The 18,353-nt window shown below is 43.3% G+C and overlaps 1 protein-coding gene across 3 annotated transcripts in view; it reads left to right on the plus strand.

Annotated features, from left to right (window-relative positions):
• Nucleotides 1-7,768: 7,768 nt before the first annotated feature.
• PRDM1 (PR/SET domain 1) overlaps nucleotides 7,769-18,353 on the plus strand; it is a 24,213-nt gene continuing 13,628 nt past the window's right edge. The window contains exons 1-3 of one of the 3 annotated variants that reach the window (XM_027775106.1): nucleotides 7,769-8,074; nucleotides 9,874-10,122; nucleotides 17,434-17,553. In XM_027775106.1, coding sequence (XP_027630907.1) covers nucleotides 8,033-8,074; nucleotides 9,874-10,122; nucleotides 17,434-17,553 — 411 coding nt within the window. In that variant the 5' untranslated portion in view covers nucleotides 7,769-8,032. Of the gene's footprint in view, nucleotides 8,075-9,517; nucleotides 9,572-9,873; nucleotides 10,123-17,433; nucleotides 17,554-18,353 lie in introns of those variants that run through there. The other 2 variants (XM_006156949.3, XM_006156948.3) reach the window with 2 other exon arrangements.

The following is an 18,353-nucleotide window of genomic DNA, read 5'->3' on the forward strand; positions in this document are numbered from 1 at the left end:
CAAACCTTTGATTTGTTAAAATATTTCTGAGTAGAACATCAAGACGAATGGGTGTCGCTTGTCTGGTGAGGTGAAAGCGTTGGGAGTATGGAGTTAAGCAGGAGGTACCTGTGATTAGTTCTTTCTTGCTGGGTAAATGTGTTTACTTTTTTCCACCGGTATTTATACTAGTTAATGTGTTGCACTAGATAAATCAACTTCCGCAATCCATCCCTCCACTTGTTCTCTGTTTGGAGCTGACAAATGGTTTGAGTTTGACACAGTTTATCAGTTGAGCCCCTGCTGGGTGCTGCCAGCCACTTGCTTGCTCAGACTACTACAGAGAAAAAGTGAGTTATCTGCAATATTTTATTCCTAGGCCCTCTGTCTAAGGGAGGGTGTGTCATTCGGGGACAGATCAGATAGCTGTGAGGAGTTTCACTTCTGGTAGCACATCCATTTTCAGCCTAAGATGAGTTCTTGTCATTTGCTGGTAGGGTCCCTGAAAAATTGTAGCAAGTGAGACTTAATTTTTATCAGAAGAGGAAAATTAAGCCTAGTTGATGATCATTATTATACTTCTGACATTAAAGGTATTGAAAATCTGTTAAATTTGCAGTGCACTGAAAACACATGTCCCCCCAAATGATTGCAATCCTAGAGACTGTGTTTTGTTTTTTTAAGGCTTTTGCCATAGGGCGTGTGCTCCCCAGAGACAGAAAGAGAGAGAGTGAGAGGGAAAGTGAGAAATGACTCTCCAGGGAGTATGGCCTCACTGAAATCCCTTCTCCTCCATTCTTCTCCTGGGATTTTGGGCACATACGCACATTTGCCTGGCTTGATTTCAAGCTACCAAGTCCAGGACTCGAACTGCTGTTGGCTAGGTGGGAGTTCAGCATCTTAACCACCATGCCACCTTTTGGCCCTGAGACTTTTCTTTCCCTGATGGAAGCAGATGCCTCTTCTTTCTGTAGCAAAGCATCTCAATTTACCATTCATTCACACTAAGATTGTACAAAGGCTATCCCCTTGAGTTAAATGGTATGAGGGCCTTGACTGGGTCAGTCAGGGATTCCAGAACTCAAAGTTTTATTTTTCAAACATATTAAAGAGAATAGTGCAAAGCAACCATTACTCAATCAAGCAAAAGACATTTTTGGAATTACTGTTCACTGCAAAGCTGTATTATATTATTATTACTATTATTATTATCATCATCATTAGTGGCAGATGACTGGTTAGGCTCCCAAATAAGGAAGGGCTGGGAGAGATGGCCCTGGAAAGATTTTTCAGCATTAAACATGTGTTCAGGGACCAAGATTGAATCCCAAAGGCGATCTTCTCCTTTGCTAGGTTCTGGAAGGCAGCACACACGTGCAGGCAGACACCAAGCTGGCATGCAAAGCTCTGTTGTTTGCAGAGATTATATCCTTTGGGGTGTTGGTGAGGATGAAGGCTTTGCTCTGACTAGCTGGTGGTGGCAGCGTAATTAGTGAGACTCCGGACTCCGCACACATAAGCACATACAGATTTGGCAGCCAGCAGTGATCTCGCAGTTGGAGCCTGAGTGTGCCCGTGCCACTTGTGGAGCCTAATGCGAAGTGCAGTTTAATCACTGATGTGCCTGGGCGCGTGATTAGCTGTTACCGATTAGGGAGCTGTCTGAGGCCCTGGAGTTATTGATTTGGATGCAGCCTTCTGTTCCCGCCCTCCCCACCACCACCACCACCACCACACCTCCAGCCTCCTATCTTCTCCTCCCCTCAAGCTGTGAGGAAGAGGGGAGAAGTAGAAGAGGAAAAGGGGTCCAGATGGGAAGAATGCTGAAAAGATCCTGTAGGAAGTAGGTCAGGTACTTTGGAGATTAGAATAGCTTGCTTCATCCCTGCATGCGGGAGCCAGGGACAAGTAGCATACAATTAGGAGGAATTAGAACAGCAACAAGTAGCTTGGATTTATCAGCTTTAATTGTCTATTGTCAGGACAGAGCTCTCCTCCGGAGGATCACGGTGACAGTCGACATCCTAATACTTTTAATGGACCTCCATTGTGGGATTATCTCTCCTAAAGACGGTGCCTGTTCTTTTAAAAGGAGCTGTTGGGGAGGCTGCCTGGAAAACACCGAGCTGTTGCTTTTTCTGTGATTGCCCCATTCTAGGGTAATGCGGTGTCGCCCCTCCAGGGGAAAGGTGCCCATTGAACATTAACTGCTCGGCTCCTGCTCCCGGGTGTGTACTTGGAGGAACAATGAGCTGTAGATGGGGACCTGATAAGGGGGAGCTGAGGCCGCTGAATCTCCACGCTATCTCCACACTAAAGCTTTCCCATTTATTCTTACCCAACCTTGGAGAACTTTTCCAAAGATAAGGTACTTATTAAAGAGGTTTGTTATTGCATGCCCTTTGCCTTCTCTTCTCCCTCACCTCTCGTCCCCTCAGTGGAGAAGGGGGAGGTTTAGGGACTGTCCCCACCTTTCTCCAAAGCCAGGCATTCAATTAAATGGGTTGAATGTATTTTTTTTTTTTTGACACTCAAAAGGGTTTTCAATAGGTGCCCTCTCACCTGGCCCCCTTTCCATAGCCTCCTGTACCTGAAGTCTGGGAGGTACTTGCTCATAGGAACCCAGTACAGAACTTGGGCCTTCTCCGGGCTGAGTTCTGATTTTGCTCTAGCCTGAGCCCCAGCAGTGTGTGGGCTGATATTTCCCAGGTTCACAGTTGCATGGAAGATCCAATTACAAAAAAAAAAAAAAAAAAAAAAGGCTGGGAGAGATGCCCTTCCTGCTTCCTGACCCCTGGTCTTCTGATGCTCAGTTTCCACAGCAGGAAAAAGAGGAACTGGTCTGGCTCTATCGTCCTCAGCTCAGGCCAGAGACTAGATACTAGATCCTCTTTGGAGCAGAATGAGAATGGGGGTGAGGGAGAAGGAGTTCAAATGGTTTCATGATTAACCTTTGTAATTCTGTCTCTTTTCTTTACTCACCCGGGCACATAAAAGCCAAGCCTCTACCTTCTTGCATTGTCCCTTAGGAAGGATGAGAAGAAATCACAGTCCCGTTTTCAATAAAACACGCTCTCCCTTTCCTGGATAGCAGTCTGTGGTTTCAGGCACATGGTGGCCGGCACCACTGTGGGGCCCTCTGCCCACAAGGGGTCCCCAGCCTTCTAGCTGCTCACCTTTCTGCGCCTCTCACCTTTGTTTAGGCGCCAGCTGCCCTTCTCAATCTTACTCTGTAAAACACTCCTATCTGGGACCTTTTTTTCATTTTTTCAGTTTGTTACAGAGCTCATGTGCTTGTCAGAGAGGGAGGGAGGGAAGGTGTAAACTCACCCCTAGGGGTATTGCCATGCCGCCATCCATCCTCCTGCAGTCTCCTCTTGGGGTTTTGGGTACACACACACACACAAACACACACACACACACGTGTGTGTGCCTGGTGTCATCTTTAAGCTTCTGGGTCTGGGACTTGAACCGTGCAGGTGGCCATGTAAGATTCAGCTGTGTTAGCCTCCATGCCACCTGCTGGGACCTTCATTTTAATTTCCCTTTAAGTCCTCCCTCTTCCCCTGTGGCCTCTCCTCCCACTGAAAGGGGAGAGAAGCAAACAGGTTCTCCACTTTCTTTTTCTCTCATTTTCAGAGAAGCTCCTCCTCTTCCTCCCCAAATGAAGAAAAGAGCTAAGAGAATAACTGAGTTTTGTTTGAAATGCCCACCCCTCATCTGCCTGGTTTTTTCCATTATTTCCAGTTCTTTTGTTCATCAGTTAGATTTAGTTCTTTTCTTCCCACCAAATGTAAGATTAGGAAATGCCTTCTGGGTCCAGAAATTATCTTCCTTCTCACGTCCTTTCCCATAGCCTTTTCAGAAATGAAAAGCCTTCTCACGTCGGAGTCTTCGCTATATAAAAACATACTTTGGAAGAAAAACAAATATTGAAAATCCACCATGGTTGCCCTACGAGTCATATAGAAATGATTATTACTGCTGTTGTCATTTATTAAATCTGTGGATGTTGAAAGAAATGAATGATTTTTAAAATATAGATGTGATTAGACAGAAATACAACTGCTGTTGGAAGAAGAACTGAAAAAATCCTTAGTTGTGATGACACAGGTGACTCTGTAAATACCAAGACCTCAGACGTCGTGTGGTTGTACAAAGTCCTCTGCGTGGTACTTACTCTGTCTTCATTCCTAGGGAGGGAAGGGAGCTCTACTTTAATTCTTTCAATTTACTTAATTCTTGTTTCTCTTATGTAGGCTGTCAAAACACTGACCTCATTTCAAAACATCCAACTGCCTCCTAAGATCATCATCCCAAAGTCTAGGCCCCGAATATGTTTGCGAAAAGTTTTGGGGACATGAACTGTGTCATGAGAAGGAAGCTTGTGCTATTTTTAAATGGATTTAACACATCACCAAAACATATCATACACATATCATACCAATGACACACACGCTGTCTTGTCACATCGTATGTGTCATACATACATTCTCTCTCACTCACACACACACACACACACACACACACTGGCTCTTCTTGTCCGGCTTTGAAAAAGGAAGGCAGCCAGGAAGCCAAGCCCAAGGATTTGAGCTGTAAAGGCTGTTAAAGTTTAAAAACCAAGTGCCCTTCTAGTTTTCAGCCTGGCTTTGAGACATGTGGGAGGGCTTCAAAGCCATAGTGCCCCTCTTTTAGGCTCAGGCTTACAGTTGGTCCCCAAATGTTTACCAGCATGAAGATGCCTAACTCACAGGAAGTGGGAAATGGGTGTGTGGGGGTGAGAGTGGGTGGGTGGGTAGGGAGTGGGGAAGAGAGGGTGGGGGGTGTTCTCTTGATGTGGTTAGCCTGTCATTGACCTTGTTTGGGTATAGCAGGAGTTGAATTAGAAAATGAAAACACATTTTATCTTGGGCACATTTCATCCCATTTTTTACTTTCTTTAGGAAAAAAAAAAAAAGAAAAAAGAAAACTTTTTTTCCAGGTGGAGTCAGGGGTCCAGGTTTGATACTCAGTTTCCTTTTGTTTTACAACAGTCCTTTCCCCTACCCTCATCTGGTCACTTATATCGCAATTCACGACTCACCAGAGAAGGAGGGGGAAAGGCTCTGGCCCGGGGCGGGGGGTTGAAACCATGTTCAAATCACCTTGTTGGGCTGGTGTGATGATGCGGTCCAGAGGAAGAGGTGAGGAGTTCTGAGCCCAGAGCTGTTCTGATCATTCATGAGTTGCCACCGTTGATAAAGGTAACTGAGGTTTTGTTACTGTCCTAGCAGGGAGGGAGATAATACCGTGACTAAAAATGCATGAAGTTATTACTGATACTTAGCAACAAGCACTTTGATACTGAAGATTCCAGACTGGATCAGCCTAAGATCCTTCCAGTGCTGGGGTCTTCCTTCCTTAGTGTTCTAAATGCGCTACGCTGGGGCCTGCTGAAAGGGCTGTGTGAGTTCGGAAGGTCAGTCCTTTCCTGAACAGCTTTGTCTTGGACAATACCTCCATATTGTAAGGTGAGCCGGGTTCTTTCCTAGTACAGAGCACGCTTCCCTTCCTTTAGCCCTGCTTGCCTTTTCGTGTGTCTTTCATTTTACGTCAGTATCTAGCCTTTACTGCTCTAATCATTGTCAAAAGTTGATCTGGAGTTTTGTATCACTCATTTGGAGGCAAGAAGCAACCATTTGGAGGATTTTTATGTTCCAGTATTCTGTGCCTCAACATTGACATGCCTTAAAGTTTCCCCCATGGCCTTGTCCAGCTCAGCTGGGACACCTGGAACTAATTTTAGGGTTGCCCAGCTAAGCCCCACACTGGTATTTGAAGTTTGCGTCCTCCCTAGACTCAAGCCCATTTCACCACCTCTGAAGGTGAGTGCAGGCTGATATTAATTAACAGTGAGTTGATTCACTGGCATCTTCCAGTAATTAAAGCAAATATCTGGCTTAAAATAGCCCTCTTCCCGCCTCAAATATCAGACTTTTTGCCGATGCCCTTACCCCATCATGGCTGACTCACCAGCGCTTGCATGGCATCTGTGGCCTTAAGAGCAGAGTTGGAGTCTAAAAGGGAAGTGAGATACTCTAACATCTGCAGGGAGACTGTGAGCGGCAGGCCGGCCTTCAGTATGACTACATTGTTTTTCTGTCCATTGTGGCGCTGACTCAGCATCAGTTAATAAACCCTCTCGGGAAGGCTGGATTTCTCTTGTTTAATTATCATCTTGGAGCTTTCTGAAAACTCTTAGGAAGTGTTCTTTCAGTTATATTCCCCTAGACATCTGCCCTCCCCAAGTCCTGCTTCCCCTGGCCGCTAGCGTCCCCTCTGGCAGAAGATGCAATAACAGGTGGGGAGAGCAGGCAGGGAGTGTGTGCCACGTAGGGCCCCTAGTGGGAACTTAATTGATCTGTACTGCAGAGATTTAGCAGGACTTTAGGCACAAATATTATTTCCTGACACATAATTTTTTGCTTTCCACCCTGTGTCCCTCAAAAAGAAAAAAAAAATCTAGAAATGTTTCCTGAAAGGGAAAAGACACTTTAAAGATAGACATTTTTATGATGGAGTTGGGCTTTTGTTTTGCTTTGTTTCATTTCTTCTCTTCCTGTAAACAAATACTCAGATGTCCATTTCATTGTATGACTAAGTTGGTATCATTAGGTTGAGACTGGGTGTGTGTATGTGGGTGTGTAGGGGGTGGTGGTGTATGCATACGTGTATTTAAAATGTTAGAAAAGACATTGCAGCAGCAGGTCAAAGCAGAGAGGGTTAAAAAAAAAACACGCAGCAACTACCTATGGTGGGACAAGCAGGAAAAATGGGAGACTTGTATTTCAGTGGTCTCAATAGTCATTGTAATGGGGTGCTTGCTATAAATGGACCCTTTGCATCATTGTTTCTCTGAATTGGAGGATTCCTTGCTGAAGGCACAAGACCATTGAAGGAAGCAAAGCATCTGGTTTGTTTTGTAATGAGAAAAAAAAAAACCCTCTTAATAATAAACAAACAGGACATTGTATGCCATCATCACAGGATGTCCTTCCTTCAACAGAGGACTGCCGGCTGGAGGAAAAGCCAGCTCGCTCGCAAGCCCCACTAATCACTGCCTCCCACCGCTCTCCATTTACAGTCACCAGTTCAATATTCCCCTTCACCCCAAAACCACTCATCTCCACATTTTCCTTACACACTCTTGGGAAGTCTGCTTGTGGACTTGGGGAGGCGAGGAAAGGGGAAAAAACTAATTGGTAGGCTTATAACTTTTTCCCATTTCCCTATTTAACTAGTTGACAGAGGGAAGACAGTTCCACCTCATTAGTGTGCTTTAGTTAGCAAGAGAAAGGAAATCTTTCCCATTTTGAAGAGGAACATGTATTTCACAGTCGATAGCTTGAGTACTAGGCAGCTACCTTGTATTACACCAGAGGCAAAAACTAAGTAGCTCTTTCCATGTAAGTTCTACCTATTTTGTAACTGGAGATGGGAACTGAGGAACTACAGCCATGTTTAGACAATGTTTAGGTTTCCTCCGCTTAAGGCATGCACGCCCCCTGATTCTGTGGCAGCTGGAAGGAAAGCGATCTGGAGTATTCAGAATACAAAACGCGAGTGAACGTTGAGGTTAAGTGCCTTCAAATGGAAGTAAGCTTCCAAGTAAATGTTGAAATTCGCAGGCGAAGAGAGGAAACTCGGCGGCTCGAAATCTGGGGGAAAGCCCTGGGCTCCGCGCCGCGCGGCTCCAGTGCAGGTGTAGCCACGCCCCCCACCGAAGGCAGCTGGTGAATCAGACGAGTGGGTAAATGAAGTCTGCAGCAGAAGGGAGGGGAAAGAAGCCGCCGGGCTGCTTAACACAAAGTGCTGCCTTGACACTCGGCCCTCCAGTGTTGCGGAGAGGCAGGAGCAGCGCGCAGCACCTGTCCGCCGCCGAGAGCTGGGACGCGGGCTCCCGGGCGGCGGTAGAAAAGGAGGCACCGCCGAGGCGCGCGGCAGTGCTGCTCAGCCAGGCCAGGGGACGCGGGGAGAATGTGGACTGGGTAGAGATGAGCGAGACTTATCTCCGATGTTGGATATTTGCTTGGAAAAACGTGTGGGTACGACCTTGGTAAGGAACTTGATTTTATTTTTGTTTCGAAATTGATATGAGAACTTTTTTCTTTTTTTTTTTTCAAAAATTGTGTTTGCTAACGTAGTCGCAGTAAAAACAAGAAATGCTTCTGCTTTAGTGCACTTCGTCCTGTCAAACATTTAATAAGACTTTTTCCTTATGAATCATTAACCCTTTCAGTTCTAGACATAATTGTCAATTCACTGAAATTTCAGTCGTGGTTCCTACTCACTCCCCCCGCCAGAATAGCATGGCTGGCTGGCTGAAGTTTTCAATCGTACGTTATTTTACCATGTATGGGGCATCGTGGCTTTACATGTGGGAACCAAATAAAAATCAGCAAGTTGATCTAAATCCTAACTGAAAGGAAACTTAACATTTGACTTTTTTTTTTTGACTTTTTTTTTTTTTTAAAGAGGCTCCTATTTAGTGTTAGGGGGAAAGTGAGAGAATTGAAAAGCCACCTTAAAGGACTTCTATAAGGTATCAGGTTTACATTTGAACAGACACACGGGTCTTCCGTGGAACCGATTCTTAGATTCCTTATTTTTATCGGGCTTGTCTAGGTGGGAAAACTCCCCCTGGAGTGTGAGGGAGGATTTGAAGGCAGTATATCCTGATGAATTTACAAGCAGAGCTTGTCCTCTGCGTCTTCTATACTTGTTAGAACTTTAGTTACAGTAAACCGTAGCACATCGGCGACTTCTGGGAATTCGTGCGCTTTCGGATTTAAATGGAAAGTGCTATTTGTAGCTGAGCGCTCCTAAAGGAATTCTCTGCAGGGAATTCTATGGAACAGACTCATGTTTTTGTTTTTGCTTTTTCAATGTGGTGCGAGATGCCCACTACTCCAGAGACTCAGCAGGGTCGGGGGGATGTCTCCCCCTCCACCCAGTTCTCCTCTTTGCCCGTGGTCCAGGCGATCTCAATGCTGCAGCTCAGGGATGCTGGCAGGACCCAGCCTCTCCAGCCTTCCACGTGAGAGGATGAAAGAGAGCGCGCAGCCGAGGGGGAGCAGTTGTTTTGAAAGTTGTTTTGCGTTGGGAGCTGGTGGGAAAGTTCAGTCTTCCCCATTTGGAAAAGGCAGGCTGAGTTCCGCTCCTGCACACACGCGCTTTCCATTTTTAGCTTCATTCAGAGGCAGACAGAGCTCCTTCCTCTTCCCCTCCTTGTTTGTGACACTTTTCTGAAGCAGCTTTTCCACCGCGCTGAGGGTCTGGCGGCCATGACCCCAGGCGATCTGGGACGCAGGACTGAGCGCCCACAACATTTTTCTGCTGTGAGAGGTAAAGCCAGGGATGGGATCGTTCAGAGGTGACTTTTCTCTTCTTCTTCCTCTTTTTTTTTTCCCCCAATGAGGTTGCCACATTCTTTTTTTTTTTTTTTTTTTTAAAACAGTGACCATTTTAACCCCTTCTTCTTTAAGTCCATGTCCTTTTTCAGGCGATCTGGGACGCAGGACTGAGCGCCCACAACATTTTTCTGCTGTGAGAGGTAAAGCCAGGGATGGGATCGTTCAGAGGTGACTTTTCTCTTCTTCTTCCTCTTTTTTTTTTCCCCCAATGAGGTTGCCACATTCTTTTTTTTTTTTTTTTTTTTAAACAGAGTAGCATTTTAAACCCTTGCTTCTTCAAGGCAGTCTACTTTATTCGGCTTTTTTGGCTGTTACTCAACTGTACCAAGCACTCGCATCTGCTTTTAAAGTCTTCAGGCTCCGGAGTTAGTCAGAGCCTCCCGGAGGGGAGCCACAGGCCGGCCGGACAATGGGGATTAAAGGCCTTTCCCTTCTCTTCCAGGCTGCCCCCAAGTGTAGCGCCAGTGCTGTGAGCTTTCAAGGGTTGGCGGCGGGGACTGAAGGGACCATGAAAATGGACATGGACGACGTGGATATGACTCTGTGGACAGAGGCTGAGTTTGAAGAGAAGTGCACGTACATTGTGAACGACCACCCCTGGGATTCTGGTGCGGATGGAGGGGCTTCGGTGCAGGCAGAGGCGTCCTTACCGAGGAATCTGCTGTTCAAGTTTGCCACACACAGCAAGGAGGTAAGTCTCTGCTTTCTCCTGCAAGATTGGCACCTGGCGCCCCATCTCCCCACTTGCCCTCAGGCCGCCTAGATCTGGGAGAGTCTAGGAGAACCTGTAGGTATCAGTAAATTCCGCATCGCTCCATTCACCTCTCCCAGTGCTTTTGCTTTTCGGTCAGTTCCTTCTACTTCCTCCAGCCGGTCACTGTTTCATACTCATTAGTAAACAGTTAAATCTTCTGGCAAAATGACATGTCTTGGAAAAGCCGGCTTGCAGATGGGGTGGGGAAAGTAACTCTAAGCAATCTTTGGACCCACTGTCCCAGAACTTTTTAGAGAAGACCTTTTCATAGAAATACAGTGTTCGATGTTTCTTTTGTCTCCCTTTGGTCATTAGATGGCTTTATTCTTTTTAACGAGCCAGCTTTATTAGCTGGGTTTCTAAAATTATTCTCAAAACCTCGACGTGTTTATGAACTGAGGTGACGGTATAAACCCAGAAGAGGGTCATGTCAAAGTGTCCTCTGTCCAGGAGACTTCAGAGCTAACCACTGTTTATCTGTGGCAACCCCTTTGCTCTGGCTGGGCTGGCCAGACGATTCCTTACTGGCCTCTGAAGTGGGTACACTCTTTGTTGTTTCAAAGGGGCTGAAAGCCCAAACTTGGAATGAGCCACTGTTTTGTGTTTACCCTTTTATATAATGATTATTAGCTAGGCATGATGTGTAGCTGGGAAATAACTCGCAGAACCACCTCTCGATTTTGTGAATTTGGCTAAGTGCTCTCCCTAGTCTACCAGTGCTGGGCCAAGTTGAACAAACCAGCCGCTGGGTGGACTTCCTACCAATACAGAGCACTGTCAATTCTCTTGCTGCCTCAGGAAGCAGTGAAAAGGGGATAATTTGTGTAGAAATCCAGAATTTGCTGCTGGGGCTACCCATTATAGCCAAGTCAAATCACTTTCCCCCTTCCCTAAGGAACAGCGTTTGAAGGAATCCGGGAGTCTTGTTTGGGAAACACTTTTGTCTCTTTCCTGTTTGTGTGTCTGAGTTCAGTGTTTTCGATGAGGGGGGAGACACAGCTGTCTAAAATTAAATAGAGCAACTCTGCTTTGACTTTCATTAAAGCTCAACTTTTTTCCCCCCTGCTGCTGGGAGAATGGGGGCAGATTTTATAAAAAGCAAAATTTTAATTGTAGTTGTACGCGAACGTTACCAAAAATTTAACCCCAAAGGTCGACCTTAATTATACCTCTTCCTGAAAGTAATGATGTTCTCAATAGAAAGTTTCTTACTATCTTGGCCTTGGAATCAATGTAGTATTTGTTCTGGTACTTAAGGTTGGACTGGCTTGAAAAGGTGTAGTGTGTTTTTTCTCATCTCAGATTTGACCAGACTTTGGTCTTTTCCTAAAGTTCCCTTGTGCTTTGTTACCCTGTCCAGCCCGTTAGAACTGAAATACAGATCTCTGTACTGTGGGTCATCTTTACCTTTTTATTCTATAATGTTCTGATCCTCAGTTTATTCTTAGCTTACGCTTTTCAATTTCCATCATTCGACTTAAAATCGTAGCAAAGTCAAGTCGGGCTGTTAGATCTTTTAATCTAAGGTTTTAAAAGATAGCCACATATCCAGAGGCTTGTAGTTACAGCCAACCCAGGACTTGGAGCAAAGTTCTGACTCTTCAGCAGCTGTTTCTAGATTATGCTCCACTGGCCCCTCTTGGTGTCACTGTGGTTTTATTTATCGTCTTCACATATTTCAGACAGATCCTGTATTTGGCGTGTTTGGTTTTTTTCCTCTGACCATATGACTCCCTATCACCGTATGTAAAGCCACCAAAAAACAGTGCCTGTGTCACTGAAAAGGGTCCTTCAAGACTAATACAGGAGGTGAGGGCTCTCTGTCCTGTTTCTTCACAGTTTATTTCGTTGGAACACTTGAATAGGGGGTAGTGCAATTTCAGTCCCTAATCCTAAAAGCAACCAGGAAATAAACTTGAAGATAATGCTGTCTTAAGCTTACTCTGAAATTTGTGCCTGTTCTATTGTTTCTCCCTTCTGCCTTTTTGAACTTTGGAAAAGGACAGCTCCTTTTAGGTGGTGAAAGAGAGTGGTAGAATTGAGCTATTGAGTTTGATAGCTGCAAACCAAGTCCAGAACAGAAACATTCAGGATTGAGGAAATATTTACATTACTGTTATTCAGTAATTCTTAAAGTCCCACAAGCCATGGAAATATAAAAAGAAAAAAAAAAAAGGTTTTCTACATGGAGTTTTTATCTGACTGATTTATCTTGCTTTTCTTTAAGTGTTTTCATTTAAATAGCACAAGATGTTACATTATGTACTGTTATGCTGACATACTGGGGAATTTTTTTTAACAAGATCATTTTTCATTATGAATTTGTGCTATGTGTCAGCACCTTTTTTTCTTTTGGGTTTAAAAACAAAACATTCAAACCATATTTCTGACCTTGATCTTCATTTTTAGATCTAGTTCAGAATCATTCTGCACCTGTAGTGAGGCTGTTCCTACTTCCTATTTCCAAAACTACAACCAAACTTAGATGTACTATTCAGAACTTTTTTAAATGATGGGCTATTCTTCTATGGGGATTTTCCCCTCATCCTCCTGAAATAATCTTCTATGAACCCCTGACTACCGAAAAATTAATTTAAATATTTACATTTGAGAAGCAGTGGCCTGTAGAGTTTCTATACTCCATTGCGTTGCTTTTGTTCAAAAGGCACTGTGGCTTCATCTGAGTCCCAGAGTCATGTGCTGATAAACATCAGATGGCTCGTGGGGACTCACTCAGTGTCCATTTCAATTGAGGTCCATTATTAACTCAAGCCATCTGTAAAAGTATCTCACCATAACATGCAATTCTTCCTTCATCCTCCCTTTTATTTGAGAGATGCTGTACCAACCAACGCATTAGCACATTTCCTTTCATATAAAGATAATGAAGGAGGAAACCTCCCCAAAACATTTCTATTCACTCCACTCCTTTGAAAAATGGGAAGAAGTACAGGCTGAAGGTCTTGGACCACTACAGAGTTCTAGTCTTTTCCATGAAGATTTTTATAGTCAGAATAGAATTTTTAACGAGTGAGTCATTTATGAGGTGGGATTCAGGGAAGGAGAAGAGATGGCTTGTCATTAAAATGTTCTCAATGTAATTTGGGGTGCGGATGGTCAGAATGCATTGAGATCTGAGATGTTTCTACTTAAAACTCACTGCTGTGTGCGTGTGTGTGTGCACGCGCGCGTGCTTGCACACTCTCTAAAGGAGAAATTCGCTATAAAAAGCAAAACTTTTGTTGTCCTTACTATCATACTTTCATTTTGCACCCTCACCCAACCCATCCTAAGCTGTAAGATCTTCTGTAAAGTGGAAAAGAAGCCCTGTGTTTTAGCTGGAAGTTGCAGACCGTCAGCGAGTCTATGGGGATTTTCCCCTCATCCTCCTGAAATAATCTTCTATGAACCCCTGACTACCGAAAAATTAATTTAAATATTTACATTTGAGAAGCAGTGGCCTGTAGAGTTTCTATACTCCATTGCGTTGCTTTTGTTCAAAAGGCACTGTGGCTTCATCTGAGTCCCAGAGTCATGTGCTGATAAACATCAGATGGCTCGTGGGGACTCACTCAGTGTCCATTTCAATTGAGGTCCATTATTAACTCAAGCCATCTGTAAAAGTATCTCACCATAACATGCAATTCTTCCTTCATCCTCCCTTTTATTTGAGAGATGCTGTACCAACCAACGCATTAGCACATTTCCTTTCATATAAAGATAATGAAGGAGGAAACCTCCCCAAAACATTTCTATTCACTCCACTCCTTTGAAAAATGGGAAGAAGTACAGGCTGAAGGTCTTGGACCACTACAGAGTTCTAGTCTTTTCCATGAGATTTTTATAGTCAGAATAGAATTTTTAACGAGTGAGTCATTTATGAGGTGGGATTCAGGGAAGGAGAAGAGATGGCTTGTCATTAAAATGTTCTCAATGTAATTTGGGGTGCGGATGGTCAGAATGCATTGAGATCTGACTGATGTTTCTACTTAAAACTCACTGCTGTGTGCGTGTGTGTGTGCACGCGCGCGTGCTTGCACACTCTCTAAAGGAGAAATTCGCTATAAAAAGCAAAACTTTTGTTGTCCTTACTATCATACTTTCATTTTGCACCCTCACCCAACCCATCCTAAGCTGTAAGATCTTCTGTAAAGTGGAAAAGAAGCCCTGTGTTTTAGCTGGAAGTTGCAGACCGTCAGCGAGTGTTCTGTAACTGAGGCCACCGACAGAGAGAGATCTGTCCAAGTGGCACAGAGGTCTGCTCCACACATAGAGCATAGAGAAGAGGGCTTCTGTGAAGGTGGAGGAAACATGGCAGTGTTGAAGCCCAACGATTCTCCCTGATAACTTTGTAGAAGGCACACAGCAGCCTGTCCCCTGCAGGGATTCTTTAGGACCCTGGTCAGTTCCAGTGAAGTTGCCTCCTGAGTTAGGTGAACACATTCTTGGTCTTTTTCACACTGTGAAATTGAAGGCACACCCAGGTTCCTCTGCAACCTGTGCTTGCTGCAAGTATAGAGTGTTGTAAAGGATGGATTAGGGAAATGGGGTTGGCTAAGGTACATGCCTGGATCGCAACAGGACAGGAGGGAGAACGATGACTTTGTTTTTCCTATCCCATTAAAAATGATTCTGATTCCTATCCCCTTTCTAAAATGGCCTGCATAAGCACTGTAATCTTAAGAGCTGCAGCTTTTCTGTCCTCTTTAATAATGTCTCTGACATGGATTTGCGATGAGGTGTTTGGTATATTCGAGTGCCAGACTTGGAATGAGTATGGGTGGTTTATAGGCTAGAGGATTCCCTCTGACCATGAAATGCTATGACTTTGTGTCTATAAGGGTGAGTTTCTATTCACCTGATAGCTCTGTGGATAATAGCAATGTATAATACTAAGGTTCTGACCCATTCATAAAGATAATCTAATACTGAAACTCTTTTCATTAGGCCCGGGTTTGAGTGTTCCCATTGACCCGTCTTCTACCACAAATGCCCCTCTCTTTAATGGTTCTCCTATCTTGGCTGGTGAATTGCATCTACGAGGTTATAGATGGCAATAGGTACAGCCAATACTGCTTTGTGACTTCCCTAGTGACTGGTCCATAGCTGTGCTCATGTAGGTTTTGGATGAGTGGCTTTATGGCTTCCCCAAATTCTTTTAGAAACGAGATTCTAGTTGACTTCTTTTGGGCCACACAACAATGTTGTGTGTTTTCTTAATGTATGACTGATAGACAAGAGGCCCATTCTATAAAAGAATGACAATCTGGAAAAAACAAACCATGACCTCAATGTAATGCTCCGTGTAGGTAATCAAGCTCTGACTCCCAAGGCACTGTCTGCAAGAGACTATAATTTAAAACAAAGTTGATGAACCAGTTGAGTACCTTTCTTAAAATTACTGCTTTAAAGTGGATATGTTGAAAATATCAACTGCTAATTATTGGTTTACCAACAAATGGCATTATTTGTTTTTCCTGTTTGTCATTTTAATATTATAGAAGAATCACTCAAATATGAATGTCTTAATGATTTGTGTGCCATAGAAGTCAATTCCATGAATTTCTCAATTAATTAGATTCAATAATATGTCCTAAACAATGAGCCTCTTGAACACATACTTACGCTGTATTTTTATCTGAAGACTGCTCTCAGATATTCCTGTCCCCCATGGTTACGCTGCCAGCGAATACCAATAATGATGAACTGTTATTGAAAGGGCAAATAGATGTAAATGAAGGCAGAGGAGGAGGATGAAATGAACATCTGCTTTTTTCAGCTCTCTGCCAGAAATTCATAAAGGACCAAAAATAACTCTCTAGCTCGCCAACCTTGTTTCAACTTGGGTTAGGTATAGGAAATTTTTTTTTTTCTTTTTCCAGTCTCAGTATGCTCCTTTGACTTGAATATTGAGTACTAAATTGCTTTAGAAACAAAATCATTGACTGATAAGAAACTCCTGAGAAATACTGGTACGTCACAATCATATAGGTATGCTTATTTGATATTCATTTGAACAGAGATTTCAATTCCTAATGAGTTTAATGAGATGGCCATGCATATAATAATCAGAATCTCAGATCCCACTGTAAACCCTCTGTGGACATTTATTGATTCACACATTTGTGTGATCATCTCAGGTACACAATGGCATGGGAACCACCAGAAATAATAAAAACCATAAATAAATATTATCCTCATCTCTCCCACCCCCTGTCCATTTCAGTAAGGTATTATTTACTAAATCATTTGTAGGCTGACTTGAACAAAAGGAAACTAAAAAACGGGAAAGTGAGGGAATAAAAACCAAAACAAAACCGTGACGGCACAAGGTCGTAAAGAACTACTCAGAGTTCTTCTGAGTAGTGATGAATTGCTTCCTGATTCATAGTTGGTGATTCTCTTTCCTCTCAAAAGAAATTTACCCTCAAGGAGGAACTGGCATAGGTAACGTGTTTTTTAAGTCAAACCCTACAAAGTGAAAAATGCGTGATATATCCAGTTTGAGAAGTTCATTTCCCTAGGTCTTAGAACCCAATGTCTGAGAAACCGCATCTCCTTAGTATAAATTCTTGTTTCAAAAGGATGGTTTTTTCCCACTGTTGAATAGGAGATGTTAGAGAAGAACAAATTACTTGAAGTATCCTTTTTCTATTAAACACACACACACACACACACACACACATATATATATACACACACACACACACACACACACACACACATATATATACATACACATACCTCAGCAGGAATAAAAAAAAAATGTGTTTGGTTTCTAGTTCCTTGGCCTTTGTGGAACTACTAAAGAGCATTATTTTGGTTTCTGAGGTCAAAACTGTTATATTTCCCTGAAGCACACTGTTTATGGTTTGAGGGAGAATGAGAAACAGAAAACTAGATCTTGACCATCTAATTCTACAGCATCTTATTTTAAGATAAAATGATTATTCTCTCTGCTCTTGTAGCATGAAAAATATTAACAATAATAAAGAACCTCCAGTTTCCAGAAAATAATCCTCCAAACTAATGCTTGATTATTTGTTGATGATCTTGGACTTTAAAAGCTGGTCTTTTCCTAAGGAGAAGCTTGTCTTTAATCATGAAGTCACCATTAATGTCTGCTTTGTATTATAATTCTATCGTTGTTAGTTTTGTTACCACTTGAAAATACAAGCCATTGAACTAAAAAGATGAATTAACATTTTACAATTAAACTAATTATTTCATATATTTTATCCCTTTTAGGTTATTGGAGTGGTGAGTAAAGAATACATACCAAAGGGAACGCGGTTTGGACCCCTGATAGGTGAAATCTACACCAGTGATACAGTTCCCAAGAATGCCAACAGGAAATATTTTTGGCGGGTAAGTAAGAAAAGTTCTTCCAGACTCATTAAGTATTAGGGAAAAATGGAGCTACAAGAGCTGGGTCCCTTCCTTTTTTAACCTGTGCTAGGGCTCCACCACCTGTATTCAGTGCCTCCTCAGACACAGGGAGTTCTGAGCAAGGGTGCTAAAACTTGTTAAGTGGTCCTGGAAATACATCCCATACATGGTTAGTGGTGGAGATATGGACTGTATGTGAATCTTGGTTTTTGCAACTCATTGGAGCTTTGTGATGAAAGGAAGCAGTTTGCTGCTTGCTTCTAGGAGAGGTTCATTTGCATTTCTTTGCAAGGAAGTAGTAATGAGTCACCATACCTAAGATTTCACCCCTTCTTGATTTCTTGCTGAGTTAACTTGAATTGAATGGTAAAGTTCTCATAAATGAATTATCCTGAAAATAAATGCCATTAGAGAAGGATGGTGGAAATGGGACCAGGAGCATGAGAAGGGCTACCTGCCAAGCGTCTGTGCCATAAAACTATCAGACTTGACAGTTTGTGTGTCACTCCCATGGAATAAGGAAAATGTTTACAACCACGTGAGATGATGAGATTTCCTGTAACATTCAGTCCAAAGGCCAGTCCTATTTCCTTTGGACTATCAGGATTAGAAAAGACCCCAGAAATAGGGACCAGCAGTTAGCATAATGGCTATGTTGTTGAACTCCCACGTAGTCAACCGAGGTTTGAGTCCCGGACCCGGTGGCTTAAAACTCATGCCAGGCACGTGTGCATGCGTGCCCAAGATCCCAAGAGGAGAATGGAGGAGAAGGGATTGCG

Source organism: Tupaia chinensis, unplaced genomic scaffold, assembly GCF_000334495.1.
Source record: "Tupaia chinensis unplaced genomic scaffold, TupChi_1.0 Scaffold000527_1, whole genome shotgun sequence".
Taxonomy (NCBI): domain Eukaryota; kingdom Metazoa; phylum Chordata; class Mammalia; order Scandentia; family Tupaiidae; genus Tupaia; species Tupaia belangeri.